This window comes from Bos taurus, chromosome 16 (assembly GCF_002263795.3).
Source record: "Bos taurus isolate L1 Dominette 01449 registration number 42190680 breed Hereford chromosome 16, ARS-UCD2.0, whole genome shotgun sequence".
NCBI lineage: Eukaryota > Metazoa > Chordata > Mammalia > Artiodactyla > Bovidae > Bos > Bos taurus.
This window is the reverse complement of record NC_037343.1, coordinates 21,138,337-21,160,101: the sequence shown is the minus strand read 5'-3', so window position 1 is coordinate 21,160,101 and position 21,765 is coordinate 21,138,337. Positions and strand designations below refer to the sequence as shown.

Sequence of the window (21,765 nt, the reverse complement as noted above, 5' to 3'; positions counted from 1 at the left end):
TATAAATTTCATAATATTTACCTTCACAATTACTTGATATTGTTGTCTGCCTAAGTAACCTCTCCATCGTTTCTGAATAATTGTTGCTACTCTGTGTAAATACCTAGGTAGAAAATATGCTTATTAGTATGCTTTCATTGAAACAATGATATATTTTCAATTTCTGCCTAGAACATTCCTTTCCACATATTCAAGAAATCAAATTCAAAGCCAAGTTTATGCGTACTTTTAAAGACAGTATGGCGGAGAAGGCAATGGCAACCCACTCCAGTATTCTTGCCTGGAGAATCCCAGGGTCAGGGGAGCCTGGTGGGCTGCTGTCTATGGGGTCACACAGAGTCAGACACGACTGAGCGACTTAGCAGCAGCAGCAGCAAAGACAGTATGGATGTTCCCAAAAAAACTAAAAATATAACTACCATATGATCCAGCAATCCATTCCCGGGTATATATCTGAAGAAAACAATAACACTAATTTAAAAAGATACATGCACCCTAATATTCATAGCAGTATTATTTACAATTACCAAGATATGGAAGAAACCTATGTATTCATCAAAAGATGAATGGATAGCGAAGATACTATATATTATTACATACAAACACGCACACACTAGAATATTGCTCAGCTATAAAAAAGAATGAAATTTTGCCATTTTCAACAACATGGATGGAACTGGAGAGTATTATGCTTAGGGAAATTAGTAAGACAGAGAAAGCCAAATACTATATATTATCACTTATACGTAGAATCTAAAAAATAAAACAAGCTAGTGAAAATTAAAAATAAAAGCAAAAAAAGAATTTCAGACATAGAGAATGAACTAATCAGTGGGGAGAGGGAAGAGGGGGAAATAGACAGGGGTAGGGAATTAAGAGGTAATACTATGTGCAAAATAAATAAGCTACAGAGATATACTACAGCTCAGGGAATATACCCAATGTTTTATGACTATGTGCTATGCTTAGTTGCTCAGTTGTGTATGACTCTTTGCGAGCCCATGGACTGAAGCCCGCCAGGCTCCTTTGTCCACCGGGATTCTCCAAGCAAGAATACTGGAATGGGATGCCGTGCCCTCCTCCAGGGGATCTTCCCAACCCAGGGATCGAATGCAACTTTCCCGCATTACAGGTGGATTCTTTACCTTCTGAGCCACCAGGATGGAATATAATCTATAAAAATTTTGCATCACTATGAAACTAATTGAGTAAATTACTTAAAAAAATAAATCAAAAGTAAATTAAGAATAATAATACAATGAAAGACTATAGAACAGGTCACAGTGACATGTTGACAAATAAGCCAGGCAATATTGATATGAATCACTACAAGTACTTTGAAATAATTCTTGAAGTCAAGAAACACTTTCCTTTTTCATACTCATGTTACTCAGTCTATCCCCAGTAACGTCATTTTAGTCTGTTGAATTAAAAACTACTCTGCTGCCATGTTCCTATTTGGCAGAGTGGCCAAAAGAGAAACCTCATTTCCTGCTTTTATTTCCATGTCTGGCTCCTACTAGTTAATATAAGAAAGACTACAGTATAACCCCTAGCTCACCAGCTGACTTATAATGGGCTAGTCATATTCTTTCTCCATCTCATCGAGGGCAGTATTTTTCAGAATTGATGAGAAACTGAAGGAAATTTGAGCACTGAAGAAAAAGTGGAAACAGTTAAGATAGGGATCAGCTTTGGTCTCTGTCCTCAGAATGGTATCATTTTGGTACCATTTGTCTTTATTTACCAACATGTTGGAGAGGATTGGAATAGTTTCTGTTTTGCTTCGTTTTGCTCTGTTTTTCTTTCTTACCAGTCAATAAATTCATTGCTATAAAAATAGGTTCAGCCATTTGTCACATCCTATGGAAGCTGCAGAAAATAATCTAATCAAGTATACTTATAACACTGAGAATTTTCCAGAGATATGGTCAATATCATTTAGTATTTTGATACATACGAAACAAGGAGCAAAAAGAGCTATGTCTTTAAAGGACATCATATAAGTTATTAACTTCATTACAAGTAAAAAAAAAATTTGCAATGAGAACTACATGAATAAATTACATTTTCTAAGGAGTATATTTTTATGGTATATCTGAGGTTTCCATGGCAAAATCAATATACCTGATATATGCTCGAACTTGACATCCTCGAAACCAGCTCTGGATTTTAATTGCTGCATCATTCTCCTTTTTTCGAAATATATCCACAACACTAAAAACAAATTTTTTTAAAGCATTTCATTAGTAACTAATATAATTATAAACCAAATCAACCTGTTAAACTTAATTTTTAATTTCTTCAAAAAGGATAATTATAATTCAAATATTATTTTAAATGAAATTAAAATGCTAAATTGGAGAAGGAAATGGCAACCCACTCCAGTATTCTTGCCTGGAGAATCCCATGGACAGTGAAGCTTAGCGGCCTACAGTCCATGGAGTCGCAAAGAGTCGGACACGACTAAAGCTACTTAGTACAAAATGCTACATAAAGAAAATATTTCAGAAACAATGAGCTAGGTTTAAAAAATTAGTCTTTCTCTGAGAGACCATGTGTTTTCAATAGCTTTACTTTTTGTATTTTTATAATCATCTATTTGCAACTAATTAATTTGCCAGTGGTGTTTATAAGGAAATTTAGAAAGCAATGTGCTATTTTGTCATTATTTTTAAACATAATTATTTGAATTTATTTTTTTAAATGCCACTACACATATCACACAAGATTAAAATCCTCACATATTTCACTCACTGCATCAGTTAAATGAATTGCCTCTAAGTAAAATGAATTCATCATTTTGCCTGTTCTGGATAGAGTTCTGAGAAGGTCTACTTCAATTAGGGAGCCAGGGGGCAGGGTCATAGGCCTCATAAAGAGACAAGAAATTCAGTCTTTAGATTTTACTGACTTACAAGGAAGAAAAAGTTTTACTCAAGACAGATCTCCATCTTAATTTTTTCAGTCATTACAATTCTCTCCCCATCCCCATACAAGGAAGAAAAAGTTTTACTCAAGACAGATCTCCATCTTAATTTTTTCAGTCATTACAATTCTCTCCCCATCCCCATTTGATAAGGTCCTATTGCTTATGGAAATTACTATGAAACAGAGTAATTTCTCTCCTATAACATTGGCTGGCAAAAAATTAGCACTCTGTCTACTGAATAAATAAAGAATTGTTAGTCACTTACTTTTCACTTTTAAAAAAATTCTCTCAAGAATTCTCTCAAGATTATTTTTTCATTTTCATTGCTAGATTAAATATATAGATTTCACTGAAAATGAAAGCGTTAATTGCTCAGTCGTGTATGACTCTTTGCGACCCCATGGACTGTAGCTCACAAGGCTCCTCTGTCCATGGAATTCTACAGGCAAGAACAATGGAGTGGGTAGCCATTCCCTTCTCCAGGGGATCTTCCCGACCCAGGGATCCAACTTGGGTCTTCTGCATTGCAGTCAGATTCTTTACCATCTGAGCCACCAGAGAAGCCCAATAAATTCAGACAATTAGAACAAAAACAGAATGGAAAAAAAGAATACTTCAAACAATACTATGAAGTTGACTGAGAAAAAAAATGGCAATTAAACCATCAGGGACAAAGAGTTAAAGAAACAAGCAGAAGGATTATCTGTCTACTAGATAACAAGGAAATAGTTATCTAGAAAGCCTAATTGAAAAGAATTTAAAAAAGCAGAGAAAGGAACAAAAATTATGCATCAAGTCAGTGACCCAGATGTTGAAAATAGTAGTGAAAAATTATACACATCAGTGTAAGGGTTACTAGAAGTAAAGCATAAACTGTAAAACCTACACAAGAGAATAGTCACTCTACCAGATCAAGAAAGGCACCGAGATAAGACTACTGTTGTTGTTGCTGCTGCTGTTGTTGTTTAGTCACTAAGTCGTGTCCAACTCTTTGTGACCCTCATGGACTGTAACCCTCCAGGCTCCTTGGTCCAAGGGATTTCCCAGGCAAGAATACTGGAGTGGGTTGACATTTTCTTCTCCAGGGGATCTTCCCAACCCAAGGTTAGAACCTCCATCTCCTTGCAATAAGATTTACTGGACATAATTGTGTGGTGACACGCTAGACAATTAGGAGTAAAAGAAAAGAAAGCTTGACTCCAGAGACATAATGGATATAATTCCCTTTTTTTTTTTGGCCACACAGTAAGTGGGATCCTAGTTCCCCAATCAGCAATCAAACCTGTGCCCTCTGCATTAGAAGCATGGAGTCTTAACCACTGAACCAACAGGGAAGTCCCAAAGAATGTCATTCCTAACACTCAACTTTTGTCTTCCCAGAGCTGCTTCCTCTAGGGGACTGCATGCCACCTGCCACATTGAATCTCTATGAAGAATGCCGCTTGCAAACTCCCTGACTATATTTTTCAGGGTATGGACATCCACCCCATTTTAGGATGACGGAGCTGCTGAGGACTCAACAGGAGCCTGTATGCTCTTAGAAACTTGAAGCCTGGGGTGATTATGGGTAAAAGACAGCCAGATGTCTGAACAACTCAGTTAAAAGAAATAAAGAGAATAATAATATCCTGTGCATGCTTAGTTGCTTCAGTTGTGTCCGACTCTTTGCGACTCTATGATCTACAGCTCTCCAGGCTCCTCTGTCTATGAGATTCTCCAGGCAAGAATACTGGAACAGGATGCCCTGTCCTCCTCCAAAGGATCTTCCAGACCCAGGGATCGAACCTGCATCTTTTGTGTCTCCTACAATGGCAGGCGGGTTCTTTACCATTAGTGCCACCTGGGAAGTCCAATAATGTCTTAAATAAATTAATACTTCATGTGCCAGCACTATTCCAACGATTTTACATACCACTGAGTTAACTCATACATAATTCCTTTCAACACCTCAATGGAGTAAATAAGCATGCCTATTTGACAGAGGAAGATACTGAGGCACAGGTAAGTGTAGTGATATGCCCAAGGTCACATATTGGTTGGTGTCAGAGTCAAGTGTTGATTCTAGGTAATCTGGCTCTTGAGGCTGCATTCCTAACCATCACTGTCCCTAAAGGGGAAGAGGAATGATAAGAACAGGAGAAGGGAGGGAAGTAAAAAGGAATAAAAAGCAAGAAAGAAAAGGCAAGAGGCAAAAATGCATGTAAGCCTTTTCCAAATATAATATTGAAATTTTGTGGCATAAAATAGCACCAATCTCCTTAAAATTATAAAATAAACTAAAAGATGAAGATGTGGAAAAAACACCAAAAAAAACCCAAACATTTCTCACTATACTAACTACCATGAGAATGCAGTACAATAGCTTGCTCCTTGGAAGAAAAGTTATGACAAATCTAGACAGCATACTAAAAAGCAGAGACATTACTTTGCTGACAAAGGTCCATATAGTCAGAGCTATGGTTTTTTCAGTAGTCCTGTACAGATGTGAGGGTTGGACCATAAAGAAGACTGGGCGCTAAAGAACTGATGCTTTCAAACCGTGGTGCTGGAGAAGACTCTTGAGAGTCCCTTGGACTGCAAGGAGATCAAACCAGTCAAACCTAAAGGAAATCAACCCTGAATATTCATTGGAAGGACTAATGCTAAAGCTCCAGTACTTTGGCCACCTGATGAGAAGAGCTGACTCATTGGAAAAGACTGATGCTGGGAAAGAATGATGGCAAGAGAAGGGGATGACAGAGGATAAGATGGTTGAATGGCATTATTGACTCAATGGGCATGAGTTTGAGCAAACTTCAAGAGACAGTGAAGGACAGGGAAGCCTGGCATGCTGCAGTCCATGGGGTGCAAGTCCAAGGTGTCGGACATGACTGAGTAACTGAACAACAACAAGGCACTCATGTACGTGGCCAAAAAGAAACAATTTGGTCTTTGAACACATACAGAAAACTTTCACCTACAAGTTCAAAGTCACAAAACTTCAGAAATGTTTGTTAGAGCTGCACACATATACACATGGTAGTAAAATTATAATGGAATGATGAAAATACAAATCTCAGGACAGACATGGAGCAATTTCTAAGACCTGTCGTGTCTTCATACACTGGGAATTCCATAACAGGAAAACTAAAGACCTTGTGCTATTGTTACTACATCTGAAAGAAAGAAAAAAAAAAAAAAGCAGAAACTTTGAAAAAGATCAACACAATGGAAGAACAGCAAAAGACAGCCAATTTACAGAAAAGAAAACACAAGCAATTTTCACTTTAGAAGCCCTTGACCTGGGTTCTAGGTATATTTTTACTTTGAGACCTATATATAACAAACCCATCTTGTAAATGCCAATGTATATTTCAGGAAAAATTATATTGAAACAAACACTTCCTTAGATCTAGTTTCAGAAAACATTCCTTTAGTCAAAAAGCTGAAGGGAGGCATTGATGAATGGTTTCCAATGTTAAATTTTACTGTGAAATGTCATCACTTTTCCAAAAAATGTAAGCACATTATATTTTGTTCTGAACAGTGAAGTGGTTAATGTTACTTCCACAAAATATGTTAATTTTCTGCTCCTTTAAGGCAATGTGAAAGAGGAAGTATTACCTTTATCTACAAAGCTATTTATAGAATTGTACAACATACATAGAAAAACACGTAAAAGATTGAAGTAACCAAAAAATGGCATCGAAGTGTCTTTAATAAAGTGCATTTAGAAAACTGTTTTTTTAAAAGGCACAAGAAGATACTTAAGATGACTCAGGAAATTAGTTTTTATGATTTATCATTGTACTATTAAAATTACAGAAACAACCAAAATAAGCAATAGATATAGTATAAGTCAGTCAGTTAGTTCAGTTCAGTCGCTCAGTCGTGTCTGACTCTTTGTGACCCCATGACTTGGAGCACGCCAGGCCTCCCTGTCCATCACCAGCTCCCGGAGTTCACTCAAACTCACGTCCATCGAGTTGGTGATGCCATCCAGCCATCTCATTCTCTGTCGTCCCCATCTCCTCCTGCCCCTAATCCCTCCCAGCATCAGAGTCTTTTCCAATGAGTCAATTCTTTGCATCAGGTGGCCAAAGTATTGGAGTTTCAGCTTTAGCATCGGTCCTTCCAAAGAACACCCAGGGCTGATCTCCTTTAGAATGGACTGGTTGGATCTCCTTGCAGTCCAAGGGACTCTCAAGAGTCTTCTCCAACACCACAGTTCAAAAGCATCAATTCTTCAGTGCTCAGCTTTCTTCATAGTCCAACTCTCACATCTATACATGACTACTGGAAAAACCACAGCCTTGACTAGATGGACCTTTGTTGGCAAAGTAATATCTCTGCTTTTCAATATGCTATCTAGGTTGGTCATAACTTTCCTTCCAAGGAGTAAGCATCTTTTAATTTCATGGCTGCACATCTGCAGTGATTTTGGAGCCCCAAAACATAAAGTCTGACACTGTTTCCCCAGCTATTTCCCATGAAGTGATGGGATCAGATGCCATGATCTTCATTTTCTGAATGTTGAGTTTTAAAGTCAACTTTTTCACTCTCCTCTTTCACTTTCATCAAGAGGCTTTTGAGTTCCTCTTCACTTTCTGCCATAAGGGTGGTGTCATCTGCATATCTGGGGTTATTGATATTTCTCCCAGCAATCTTGATTCCAGCTTGTCCTTCTTCCAGCCCAGCGTTTCTCATGATGTACTCTGCATATAAATTAAATAAGCAGGGTGACAATATACAGCGTTGACATACTCCTTTTCCTATTTGGAACCAGTCTATTGTTCCATGTCCAGTTCTAACAGTTGCTTCCTGACCTGCATATAGGTTTCTCAAGAGGCAGGTCAGGTGGTCTGGTATTCCCATCTCTTTCAGAATTTTCCACAGTTGATTGTGATGCACACAGTCAAAGGCTTTGGCATAGTCAATAAAGCAGTAATAGATGTTTTTCTGGAACTCTCTTGCTTTTTCCATGATCCAGCAGATGTTGGCAATTTTATCTCTGATTCCTCTGCCTTTTCTAAAACCAGCTCGAACATCAGGAAGTTCACAGTTCATGTATTGCTGAAGCCTGGCTTGGAGAATTTTGAGCATTACTTTACTAGTGTGTGAGATAAGTGCAATTGTGTGGTAGTTTGAGCATTCTTTGGCATTGCCTTTCTTTGGGATTGGGATGAAAACTGACCTTTTCCAGTCCTGTGGCCACTGCTGAGTTTTCCAAATTTGCTGGCATATTGAGTGCAGCACTTTCACGGCATCATCTTTCAGGATTTGGAATAGCTCAACTGGAATTCCATCACCTCCACTACCTTTGTTCATAATGATGCTTTCTAAGGCCCACTTGACTTCACATTCCAGGATGTCTCGCTCTAGGTGAGTGATTACACCAAGTGATTATCTTGGTCGTGATACATCCATAAAATGGAACACTATTTTGTCCTTGAGCTTTCCAAGTGGCTCAGTGGTAAAGAATCTACCTGCCAATGTAGGAGATGCAAGAGATATGGGTTTGATCCCTGGATCAAGAAGATCCCCTGGAGTAAGAAATGGCAACCCACTGCAGTATTTTTGCTTGGAAAATTCCATAGAGAGGGGAGCCCGGCAGACTATAGTCCATGGGGTTGCAAAGAGTTGGAAGTGACTGAGCACACACACATTTTGTCCTGATAAAAATTAAGTGGCTCAGTATGTCTTCACATAGACACAACATGTAATGTGAAAACAAAGGAAGATACAGCATAGTGTAATATGATCCCATACTTATAGAAAACAATTTAAACTATATTAATATGCAAATGTATACACAGAAAAAGTCTTACTTTGAACAAAGTTATTAAAAGTGATTGCCTTTAGGGACTAAAATGTGAAAGGAGAAATTTATTAATTTCTGAATTTAGCAAGTCATTTTAGAAGAGTTGTATAATATTTTCAAATTTTAAAAAGTTTAATCTGTATTGAAATAAACATAATCCTTTAGAAAAATATAAATGCATTTCAATGTTAAGGAAAGTATTAGACATATCTAGGCATTAAAACCTAAGGAACTTGCCTATTTAATATAACATGAACCACAGCCTAACTTAGTTAAAATGTTAGGATATTTGCCAGCTCTTTAGTTTTGTACAAAGACCTTAGCTTAAACTGTGCCACTTACTGGCTGGGTTTACCTTAAGCAAGCTTTTTAATCCAAAATTCAGTTTCTTCTGTAAAATTTCAATAATATCAATCATGAGTATGTTTGCAGGCATATCATAAAGAACTTGAAAGACTGATAAATAATGTGTTTTCAATAAGCAATAATGATAATTATTACATTATTACATAATGGTGGCCATCTATGTAGACTGCAATAAGAAAAAAATATACCAGTCTTGTCATTATCTTATTAATCAAAAAATATTTACGATATGTAAATTATGTATTAAGTTAGTATGGTATTTATTATTGAATAAATTTGATGTGTAACATTTTGCTAAGTTTAAGGTATAAAGCTTATTACATAGACACATTTACATATTGTAATATGATTGATGATATAGCAGTATTTATCACATTACATGATTATAGACATTATACACAATATTACTGTCTATATTTATTATATGCTTTGGATCTGGATGGCTTACTCACTACTCACTTCGAGTTTGTACCCTTAAACACCATCATTCTTAGCCATCGCCTTTTTCTGGTAACCACCATTTTCACCTCTTTTTTATATGTCTAATTTTTTTAGATTCCATATGTAAGTGATCTAATACAGTACTTGTCCCTCCGTCTGACTTATTTCAAGTAGCATAATGTGCTCAAGGTCCATCCATGTTGTCACAAATGGGAAGATATCTTTCTTATGACTGAACAATATCCCACTGTGTATAATACCATATCTTTTTTACCCATTCATTCATTTATGGGTATTTGAACTGTTTCCCTATTTTGGCTATTATGAATAATGCTGCATTAAGTGTGGAGTTCATATATACTGTCAAAAATCCTGTAGTCATTTCTTTTAGCTTATACCCAGAAGTGGAATAGCTGGATCATATGGTAGATCTATTTTTAATTTTTTGAGGAAACTTTACATTGTTTGCCACACTGGTTGGGCCAATTTACATTCCCACCAACAACATGTAAGGGTTCTCTTCTCACCACAGACTTGATAGCATCTGTTGTCTCTTGCCTTCTTGATGATAGCCATTTTAACAGATGGGAGATGAGGATATCTCATGGTGGTTTTTATTTGCATTTGCCTTATGATTAGCGATGTTAAACATCTTTTCATGTGTCTGTTGGCCACTTCGATGTCTTCTTTAGAGAAACGACTGTTTAGTTCTTCTGCCCATTTTTTAATTGGACTGTTTGCTTTTCTGTTATAAGCCCCTGTTGAATACATGATTTGCAAAATTTGTCTCCCATTCTGTACATTCTTTTTAATTGTTTATGATATTGTACAGAAGTTTTTGAATTTGATATAGTTGCATTTGTGGATTTTTTTCTTTGTTGTTTATGATTTTGGCATCATGCTCAAAAAATTATTGCCAAGACCAGTATCGATGAGCTTTATCTCCATGTTTTCTTCTAGTTTTACAGTATCAGATCTTGTATTTAACTCTTTAATCCATCTTGAGTTAACGTTTGTGAGTGTTGTGAGATAGGGGTCCAATTTCACTGCTCTTCATGTGTTTCTCCAGTTTTCCCACCACCATTTATTGAAAAGACTTCACTTTCCCACTGAGTATTCTGGCTCACTTTTCAAATACTAGATGACCATACATGATGGGATTTAATTTTAGGGTTTCTATTCTGTCCTATCAGAGAAGGCGATGGCACCCCACTCCAGTACTCTTGCCTGGAAAATATCATGGATGGAGGAGCCTGGTAAGCTGTAGTCCATGGGGTTGCGAAGAGTCGGACACGACTGAGTGCCTTCCCTTTCACTTTTCACTTTCATGCATTGGAGAAGGAAATGGCAACCCACTCCATTGTTCTTGCCTGGAGAGTCCCGGGGACAGGGGAGCCTGGTGGGCTGGCATCTATGGGGTCGCACAGAGTCGGACATGACTGAAGTGACTTAGCAGCAGCAGCAGCAGCAGCAGCAGCATTCTGTCCTATTAGTCAATGTGTCTATTTTTGTGTCAGATCAACACTGCTTTTCTTACTATGACTTTCTATTATACTATGAAATCCAGAAGTGTGATACCTCCAGCTTTGGTTTTTTTGTCTCAGGATTGCTTTGGCCACTCAGAGCCTTTGTGTTTCCTCATAAATTTAGGATTGTTTCTTCTATTTCTGTAAAGAATACCTTTGGTGTTGGGTGGGGATAGCACTGACTCTGTAGATGGTTTGGCGGTTATATGGGTATTTTAACATATTACTTATTCCAATCTAAGAATACAGGATGCCTTTCTATTTGTTTGTGTTCTTCATTTTCTTCTAGCAGACTTCTGTAGTTTTCATTGTGCATATCTTTTACTTCCTTGATTAAACTTATCCTATGGGTTTTGATTTTACTGTGAATGAGATTCTATAATTTATTGTTTTTTCAGCTGTTTCATCATTAGTGTAAAGGGATTCAATTGATTTCTGTCTAAATTCAAGTCCTACAACTTTACTGAAATTGTTGATTAAGTCAGCAGTTCTTAAGGAATTCTTTGGGATTTTCTATATATAGTATCAGTTGTTGTTCAGTCATTCAGTCATATCCAACTCTTTGCAGTCCGATGGGCTGCAGCACACCAGGCTTCCCTGTCCATTACCAACTCCTGGAGCTTGCTCAAACTCAAGTCCATTGAGTCAGTGATACCATCCAACCATCTTCTCCTCTGTTACCCCCTTCTCCTCCTGCCTTCAACTTTCTCAGCATCAGGGTCTTTTCCAATGAATCAGTTCTTTGCATCAGGTGGCCAAAGTATTGGAGTTTCAGCTTCAGCATCAGTCCTTCCAATGAATGCTGCTGCTGCTAAGTCACTTCAGTCATGTCTGACTCTGTGCGACCCCATAGACAGCAGCCACAGGCTCTGCCGTCCCTGGGATTCTTCAGGCAAGAACACTGGAGTGGGTTGCCATTTCCTTCTCCAATGCATGAAAGTGAAATGAATATTCAGGACTGCTTTCCTTTAAGATTGAACGGTTTGATCTCCTTGCAGTCCAAGAGACTCTCAAGAGTCTTCTCTAATGCCACAGTTCAGGAGCATCAGTTCTTTAATGCTCAGCCTTCTTTATGGTCCAACTGTCACATGCATACATGACTACTGGAGAAATCTTACCTTTGACTATACAGATTTGTTGGCAAATAAATGTCTCTGCTTTTTCATATGCTGTCTAGGTTTGTCATAGCTTTTCTTCCAAGGAGCAAACATCTTTTAATTTCATGGCTGAAGTCACCATCTGCAGTGATTTTGGAACCCCCCAAAATAAAGTCTCTCACTGTTTCCATTGTTTCCCCATCTGCCATGAAGTGATGGCACAGGATGCCATGATCTTAGTTTTTTGAATGTTGACTTTGAAGCCAGCTTCTTCACTCTCCTTTTTCACCTTCATCAAGAGGCTGTTTAGTTCCTCTTCACTTTCTGCCATAAGGGTGGTGTCATCTGCGTATCTGAGGTTATTGATATCTCTCCTGGCAATCTTTTTAACTAATTATTTTAATTGGAGGCCAATAAGAAGCTGAAGTTGAATGGTTCTATGAAGACCTACAAGACCTTTTAGAACTAACACCCAAAAAAGATGTCCTTTTCATTATAGGGGACTGGAATGCAAAAGTAGGAAGTCAAGAAACATCTGGAGTACCAGGCAAATTTGGCCTTGGAATACGGAATGAAGCAGGGCAAAGACTAATAGAGTTTTGCCAAGAAAATGCACTGGTCATAACAAACACCCTCTTCCAACAACACAAGAGAAGACTCTATACATGGACATCACCAGATGGTCAACACCGAAATCAGATTCTTATATTCTTTGCAGCCAAAGATGGAGAAGCTCCATACAGTCAGCAAAAACAAGACCAGGAGCTGACTGTGGCTCAGACCATGAACTCCTTACTGCCAAATTCAGACTGAAATTGAAGAAAGTAGGGAAAACCACTAGACCATTCAGGGATGACCTAAATCAAATCCCTTATGATTATACAGTGGAAGTGAGAAATAGATTTAAGGGCCTAGATCTGATAGATAGAGTGCCTGATGAACTATGGAATGACGTTCATGACATTGTACAAGAGACAGGGATCAAGACCATCCCCATGGAAAAGAAATGCAAAAGAGCAAAATGGCTGTCTGGGGAGGCCTTACAAATAGCTGTGAAAAGAAGAGAAGCGAAAAGCAAAGGAGAAAAGGAAAGATATAAACATCTGAATGCAGAGTTCCAAAGAACAGCAAGAAGAGATAAGAAAGCCTTCTTCACTATCAATGCAAATAAAGAGAGGAAAACAACAGAATGGGAAAGACTAGGGATCTCTTCAAGAAAATTAGAGATACCAAGGGAACATTTCATGCAAAGATGGGCTCAATAAAGGACAGAAATGATATGGACTTAACAGAAGCAGAAGATATTAAGAAGAGATGGCAAGAATATACAGAAGAACTGTACAAAAAAGATCTTTACAACCCAGATAATCACGATGGTGTGCTCACTCACCTAGAGCCAGATATCCTGGAATGTGAAGTCAAGTGGGCCTTAGAAAGCATCACTATGAACAAAGCTAGTGGAGGTGATGGAATTCCAGTTGAGCTATTTCAAATCCTGAAAGATGATGCCGTGAAAGTGCTGCACTCAATATGCCAGCAAACTTGGAAAACTCAGCAGTGGCCTCAGGACTGGAAAAGGTCAGTTTCCATTCCAATCACAAAGAAAGGCAATGCCAAAGAATGCTCAAACTACCACACAATTGCACTCATCTCACATGCTAGTAAAGTAATGCTCAAAATTCTCCAAGCTAGGCTTCAGCAATATGTGAACCATGAACTTCCTGAAGTTCAAGCTGGTTTTAGAAAACGCAGAGGAATCAGAGATCAAATTGCCAACATCCGCCGGATCATCCAAAAAGCAAGAGAGTTCCAGAAAAACATCTATTTCTGCTTTATTGACTATGCCAAAGCCTTTGACTGTGTGGATCACAATAAACTGTGGAAAATTCTGAAAGAGATGGGAATACCAGACCACCTGATCTGCCTCTTGAGAAATGTGTATGCAGGTCAGGAAGCAACAGTTAGAACTGGACATGGAACAACAGACTGGTTCCAAATAGGAAAAGGAGTATGTCAACGCTGTATATTGTCACCCTGTTTATTTAACTTATATGCAGAGTACATCATGAGAAACGCTGGACTGGAAGAAACACAAGCTGGAATCAAGGTTGCCGGGAGAAATATCAATAACTTCAGATATGCAGAGGACACCACCCTTATGGCAGAAAGTGAAGAGGAACTAAAAAGCCTCTTGATGAAAGTGAAAGTGGAGAGTGAAAAAGTTGGCTTAAAGCTCAACATTCAGAAAACGAAGATCATGGCATCCGGTCCCATCACTGTGGGAAACAGTGGAAACAGTGGAAACAGTGGCAGACTTTATTTTTCTGGGCTCCAAAATCACTACAGATGGTGACTGCAGCCATGAAATTAAAAGACGCTTACTCCTTGGAAGGAAAGTTATGACCAACCTAGATAGCATATTCAAAAACAGAGACATTACTTTGCCAACAAAGTTTCGTCTAGTGAAGGCTATGGTTTTTCCTGTGGTCATGTATGAATGTGAGAGTTGGACTGTGAAGAAGGCTGAGCGCCGAAGAATTGATGATTTTGAACTGTGGTGTTGGAGAAGACTCTTGAGAGTCCCTTGGACTGCAAGGAGATCCAAGCAGTCCATTCTGAAGGACATCAGCCCTGGGATTTCTTTGCAAGGAATGATGCTAAAGCTGAAACTCCAGTACTTTGGCCACCTCATGTGAAGAGTTGACTCATTGGAAAAGACTCTGATGCTGGGAGGGATTGGGGGCAAGAGGAGAAGGGGACGACAGAGGATAGATGGTTGGATGGCATCACTGACTCGATGGACTTGAGTCTGAGTGAACTGTGGGAGTTGGTGATGGACAGGGAGGCCTGGCGTGCTGCGATTCATGGGGTCGCAAAGAGTCCAACACGACTGAGCGACTGATCTGATCTGATCTGAATTACTTTACAACATTGTAGTGGGTTTTTTTTGCCATTCATCCACATGAATCAGCCATGGGTGTACATGTGTCGCCCGTCCTGAACCCCTCTCCCACCTCCCTCCTCATTCCATCCCTCAAGGTCATCCCAGTGCACCAGCCCTGAGCACCCTGTCTCATGCATCAAACCTGGACTGGTGACCTATTTCACATATGATAATATACATGTTTCAATGCTATTCTCTCAAATCATCCCACCCTCTCCCTCTCACACAGAGTCTAAAAGTCTGTTCTTTACATCTCTGTCTCTTTTGCTATCTTGCATATAGGGTCATCATTACCATCTTTTTAAATTCCATATATACGCATTAATATACTGTATTGGTGTTTTTCTTTCTCACTTATTTTAGTCTGTATAATAGGCTCCAGTTTCATCCACCTCATTAGAACTGATTCAAATGCATTCTTTTTAATAGCTAAGTAATATTCCATTGTGTATATGTACCATGGCTTTCTTATCCATTCATGTGCTGATGGGCATCTAGGTTGCTTCCATATCCTGGCTATTATAAACAGTGCTGCAGTGAACACTGGGGTACACACGTCTCTTTCAATTCTGGTTTCCTTGGTGTGTATGCCCAGGAGTGGGATTGCTGGGTCATATGGCAGTTCTATTTCCAGTTTTTTAAGGAATCTCTATACTGTTCTCCATAGTGGCTGTACTAGTTTGCATTCCCACCAACAGTGTAAGAGGGTTCCCTTTTCTCTGAACCCTCTCCAGCATTTATTGTTTGTAGACCTTTGGATCGCAGCCATTCCAACCAGCATGAGATGGAACCTCATTGTGGTTTTTATTTCAAATGCATTCTTTTTAATGGCCAAGTAATATTCCATCATGTATATGTACCACAGCTTTCTTATCCATTCATCTGCCGATGGACATCTAGGTTGCTTCTATGTCCTAGCTATTGTAAACAGTGCTGCAGTGAACATTGGGATACATGTATCTCTTTCAATTCTAGTTTCCTCAGTGTGTATGCCCAGCAGTGGGATTGCTGTCTCCCAGCAATCTTGATTCCAGCTTGTGCTTCATCCAGCCCAGCATTTTGCATGATGTACTCTGCATATAAGTTAAATAAGCAGGGTGACAATATACAGTCTTGACATACTCCCTTCCTAATCTGGAACCACTCAGTTGTTCCATGTCTGGTTCTAACTATTGCTTTTTAACCTGCAAGCAGATTTCATAGGAGGCAGGTAAGGTGACCTGGTAGCCCCATCTCTTTAAGAATTTTTCACAGTTTGTTGTGATCCACACAGAGACTTTAGCATAGTTAATGAAGCACAAGTAGATGTTTTTCTGGAATTCTCTTGCTTTTCCTATGATCCAGTTGATGTTGGCAGTTTGATATCTGGTTCGTCTCCCTTTTCTAAATTCAGCTTGAACATCTAGAAGTTCAAAGTTCATGTACTGTTGTAACTTAGCTGGAGAATTTTCAGCATTACTTTATTAGCCTGTGAAATGAGTGCAGTTTTGTGGAAGTTTGAGCATTCTTTCAGAGAAGGCAATGGCACCCCACTCCAGTACTCTTGCCTGGAAAATCCCATGGACAGAGGAGCCTGGTGGGCTGCAGTCCATGGGGTCGCTAAGAGTCAGACACAACTGAGCAACTTCATTTTCACTTTTCACTTTAATGCATTGGAGAAGGAAATGGCAACCCACTCCAGTGTTCTTGCCTGGAGAATCCCAGGGACGGGGGAGCCTGGTGGGCTGCTATCTATGGGGTCACACAGAGTTGGACACGACTGAAGTGACTTAATAGCAGCAACAGCAGAGCATTCTTTGGCATTGCCTTTCTTTGGGATTGGAATGAAAACTGATTTTTCCAGTCCTGTGGCCACTGTGGAGTTTTCCAAGTTTCCTGGCATATTGAATGCAGCATTTTCACAGCATCATCTTTTAGGATTTGGAATAGCTCAGCTGGAATTACATCACCTCCACTAGCTTTGTTCATAGTGATGCTTCCTAGGGCCCACTTCACTTCCAGGATGTCTGGTTCTAGGTGAGTGATCAAACCATCACGGTTATCTGGGTCAGTAAGATCATTTTGTATAGTTCTTCTGTCTATTCTTGTCACCTCTTAATATCGTCTACTTCTATCATCCATACCATTTCTATCATCAGCAAATAATGAGTTTTACTCCTTCCTTTCCAATTTGGATGTCTTTCTTTGTCTTGCCTAATTACTCTAGCTAGAACATCCAGTACTATACTGAGTAGGAGTGGTAAGATAATTTCCTTGATCTCGATCTTAGAGGAAATATTTTCAATTTCTCTACATTAAGAATAATGTTAGCTGGGTTTGTCATGCATGGGCTATATTATTTTAATGTATATTCTTTCTATACTCAGTCTATTAAGGGTTTTTATCATCAAAAGATGTTGTATTCTGTCAAATGCTTTTTCTGAATCTACTGAGATGACCATATGATTTTTGTCTTTCATTTTATTGATATGATGATATATTATATTTACTGATTTGCATATATCAAATAGTCCTTGCATCCCAGTGATATATCCCACTTGGTCATAGTGTCCAAAGTGTTCTTGAATTCAGTTAACTAACATTTTGTTGAGAATTTTTTTCACCTATGTTCATAAGGGATAGTGGTCTACAGTTTTCTTTTCTTGTTGCATCTTTATCTAGTCTTGGTATCAAAATAATGCTTGCAGAATGAGTTTGGACATCTTCTTCAACATTTTGGAAAAATTTGAAAAGTATTGGTGTTCACATTTTCTTTAAATGTTAGGTAGAATTCTGAAGTGATCCCATCTGATCCTGGAGTTTTCTGTTAGAAGTTTTAAAATTACCAATTCAGTCTCTTTACTCATTATTGTCTGTTCAGATTTGCTTTTTTTTTTTTTTCCCTAATTTAATCTTGGTAGGTTGTTTGCTTCTAGAAATGTATCCATTTCTTCTAGGTTGTATAATTTTTGGTGTAGATGCTCAATAGCAGTCTCTTTGGATTCTATGTATTTCTGTAGCATCAGTTGTGATATCTCTTCTTTCATTTCTAAATTTATTTGAGTCCCCTTTTTGTCTAGGTTTGTCAATTTTGCTTATCTTTTTTTGAAGAATCAGTTCTTAATTTTGTTGATCCTTCTTATTGCTTTTGTGGTCTCTAGTTCATTTATTTACATTCTGATCCTTATTTCCTTCTTTCTGCTGACTTTGAACTTCATTTGTTCTTTTTCTAGCTCCTTGAGGAGTAAAGTTTGGTTACTCAATTGAGATGAAATTTCTTAATATATACATTTATTGCTATAAACTTTCCTCTCAGAACTACTTTTGCTGAATCTCACAGTATTTGGTATGTTATGTTTTAATTTTCATTTGTTTTGAGACAATTTTTTATTTCCCTTTTGATTTTTCTTTTGATCCAGTGGTTGTCTAGAAGTATGTTGTTCATATTTGCAGATCTTCTCACTTTTCTCTTGTTGATTTCTAGCTTCATACTACTGTAGTCAGAGGAGATAGATATGATTTCAATCTTTTAAATTTGCCAAGTTTTTTTTTTGTGTGTGTGGCCTATTATATGATCTATCCTGAAGAATATTCCATGTGCTCTTGAGAAGAATGTGCATTCCACTGCTGTTGGATAGAATGTTCAATATATGTCTAATAAATTCATTCCTTATAAAGTGTTGTTCAATCCCAACATTGCCTTGATTTTCTCTTTGGACAATCTAGCCATTGCTAATAGAGGGGCTTTAAAATCTCTCACACTTTTAGTATTATTGCCTATTATATTGCCTTTCTGAATTTTCTTGTAGCCCACTGAATTCCTTTATAACACTTATTTTAAATTCTTATTAATTTGTAATATGCCATGCCTTTGGATTTGGCTGCTGGAAAATTGTCATTTAATTTTGTAATATCATGCTACCCTTACTATTTATGGTGGCTGATGAAAAGCATCTCTACTGTTGTATTTGAGGTAGACTTTCTTATTTTGCATGCTAAGTCACTTCAGATGTGCCCAACTCTTGGCAACACAATTGACCACATAGGGTCCTCTGTCCGTGGGAGTCTCCAGGCAAGAATGCTGGAGTGGGTTGTCATGCCCTTCTTTTTTATTTTTCAAGGCTTTATTTACTTTAATTCTAACAGTTCACCAGGTTAATAGTTAGGAGCCTTCCTTTTGTTTTCCCAAAGGTAGTGCTATAAACACAAGTTTCTTGTTCTTACTGGCACTGACTTGCCCCTAAGGTTGGGCGCATACACCAAACAATACAGCCAAGGTAGTGCAAAGCCTGGAGAGATGTGCGCTTATTACTTGGGACTTTAAGTGTGTCCACAGCTCAGTAGAAGGTCCCTTAATTGTGTGCGTGGCGGGGGTGGGGGAGAGTGTCCTAGAGGGGCATGGGCAGTCTTTTTGCTGCTCAGGAGAAAGACGACGACTTCCTTCATTTTCTGTGCTCTGCTTACCTCCCTTTCTTTTACCTCCCACGGCCACTGAGTGTCCTCAGAGAGAACCTGGTGCCTTTAGTTGCAACACAGACAGGACAGACCCCCTACTCACCACCATCATCCTCTACCTCTACCTCCTCTTCCAGAAAGGTTGCACCAGCTCACTGACAGATTGGGATCTGCCTTCTCTGCCATGACTCCTCTGCTGCCACCAGATCCAGTGTCACTTCCCTTGCTCTGCCACCTCCTCTGCAGTCCAATCCATCCACTCTCAGGTGCACAGATGGATGGATACCTCAGGTTTTCTAGTATGCTGTGCAGAGGTGCTCTCTTTTTTTAATTTCTTTTCTTCTTCTGGTAATGTATGTCTGATTAGTTTTAAATCAAAGTGGAGAGGAAAAGGAAGAACCTCTGCTGCCATGATGCTGCCATCACATTTAGCAAGCCATTTAAACCAAAGACATAATCTCTACTCTCAAACTAATAGAAGTGAAAAATAATTTAACAGTAAAGAAAACCCTGTGAAAAGTGAAATACCATACAGGAAAAGGGAAATATCATGTCAGAAGTAAAGATCTGGAAAATATAAAAGCAGAAAAGGGTTTTTTTTTTTAAATAAAAAAATCAGTAGGGAAAAGATGGGAGTCAAAGGAAGCATTTGAGTAGGTTCTCAGAGGATGCACAGCAATCCTAATCTGTGTATCTAAGATATCTTAACGTCTGTGCTGTGATATTCCTCAGGTACTTTAAGTCAACAGATCTAAAATAACTCCTCTCATCCTTCCTCCATACACAGCCACCCTCTGTTCTTCTCTTTTCAGTTCAGTTCAGTTTAGTTGCTCAGTCATGTCCGACTATTTGCAACCCCATGAATCACAGCATGCTAGGCCTCCCTGTCCATCACCAACTCCCGGAGTTCACTCAAACTCATGTCCATCGAGTTGGTAATGCCATCCTGCCATCTCATCCTCTGTCAGCCCCTTCTCCTCTTGCCCCCAATCCCTCCCAGCATCAGAGTCTTTTCCAACGAGTCAACTCTTCACATGAGGTGGCCAGAGTATTGGAGTTTCAGCTTTAGCATCAGTCCTTCCAATGAACATCCAGGACTGATCTCCTTCAGAATGGACTGGTTGGATCTCCTTGCAGTCCAAGGGACTCTCAAGAGTCTTCTCCAACACCACAGTTCAAAAGCATCAGTTCTTCAGCACTCAGCTTTCTTCACAGACCAACTCTCACATCCATACACGACCACTGGAAAAACCATAGCCTTGACTAGACGAAACTTTGTTGGCAAAGTAATGTCTCTGCTTTTGAATATGCTATCTAGGTTGGTCATAACTTTCCTTCCAAGGAGTAAGCATCTTTTAATTTCATGGCTGCAATCACCATCTGCAGTGATTTTGGAGCCCCCAAAAATAAAGTCTGACACTGTTTCCACTGTTTCCCCATCTATTTCCCATGAAGGGATGGGACCACATGCCATGATCTTAGTTTTCTGAATGTTGAGCTTTACGCCAACTTTTTCTGCAAGCCATTTCTCATGAATGACAATATTATTCAATCAGTCAGAAACGGCAAGACCAATTCTCTGCATTAGTTTGTGTCTTCACCTTTTAAAGATTAGCTTCTTGCAAAACCATTGTTTCCTAGGCACTAGTTTTCTACTCTGTTCCATCCTTCCAGCCACTGTTTAAATGGTCTAAAACCTGAATCTAATCAAATCAAAGTCAATTTTTTCATAAAACCCCTTTGTGGCAATCCCACAAAACACCCCTAAATCTTCTGAATGACGTCTAAGGTTCTTAGGATGTCATAGTTCATCCACCCGGCCTCAGACTTCATCTCCCATGTCTTCTTTTACCACTTCAATCCTATGACAGAGCCATTCTATTCCTATAGTTCCCAGAATAGGCCATGTGCTCTCTTGCCTTCAAGCTATCACAAAACTATACCCTGTTCTTGAAATGACTTTTGCAACTACAACTTCCAAAGGGATGTATCTTTATAGTACTCTGAAAATTCTTCTGTATACTAATCATAATATTTATCTTCTTGAGAGAAAGGCTCACCTTTTATTTTATCTGTATCCCAACATATACTAAAGTATCTGATTCATAGGAGAAGCTAAACTAATGTCCGTGGAAGGACAGAGAAAGGAAAAAAAGAAGGAAGGAAGGAAGATAAGATAAGTAATAGCTGAAGTCAAGGCAGAAGGCAAAGTTCTTAACTAGTTT

At 38.7% G+C, this 21,765-nt stretch overlaps 1 protein-coding gene across 6 annotated transcripts in view; it reads right to left on the bottom strand.

Moving 5' to 3' along the window:
- Nucleotides 1-21,765, bottom strand: part of SPATA17 (spermatogenesis associated 17) — a 265,096-nt gene that overhangs the window by 230,829 nt on the left and 12,502 nt on the right. For 5 of the 6 annotated variants that reach the window (XR_009490826.1, XM_002693949.6, XM_005216791.5 and 2 more), the window contains exons 2-3: nucleotides 2,128-2,217; nucleotides 22-103 (exon numbers count right to left, since the gene is read on the bottom strand). Coding sequence is in view for 5 of the 6 variants with exons in the window: in XM_002693949.6 (XP_002693995.2) it covers nucleotides 22-103; nucleotides 2,128-2,217 (172 nt within the window). In the remaining variant the exon portion in view is untranslated. The remainder of the gene's footprint in view (nucleotides 1-21; nucleotides 104-2,127; nucleotides 2,218-21,765) is intronic. The other variant, XM_010813106.4, reaches the window with a different exon arrangement.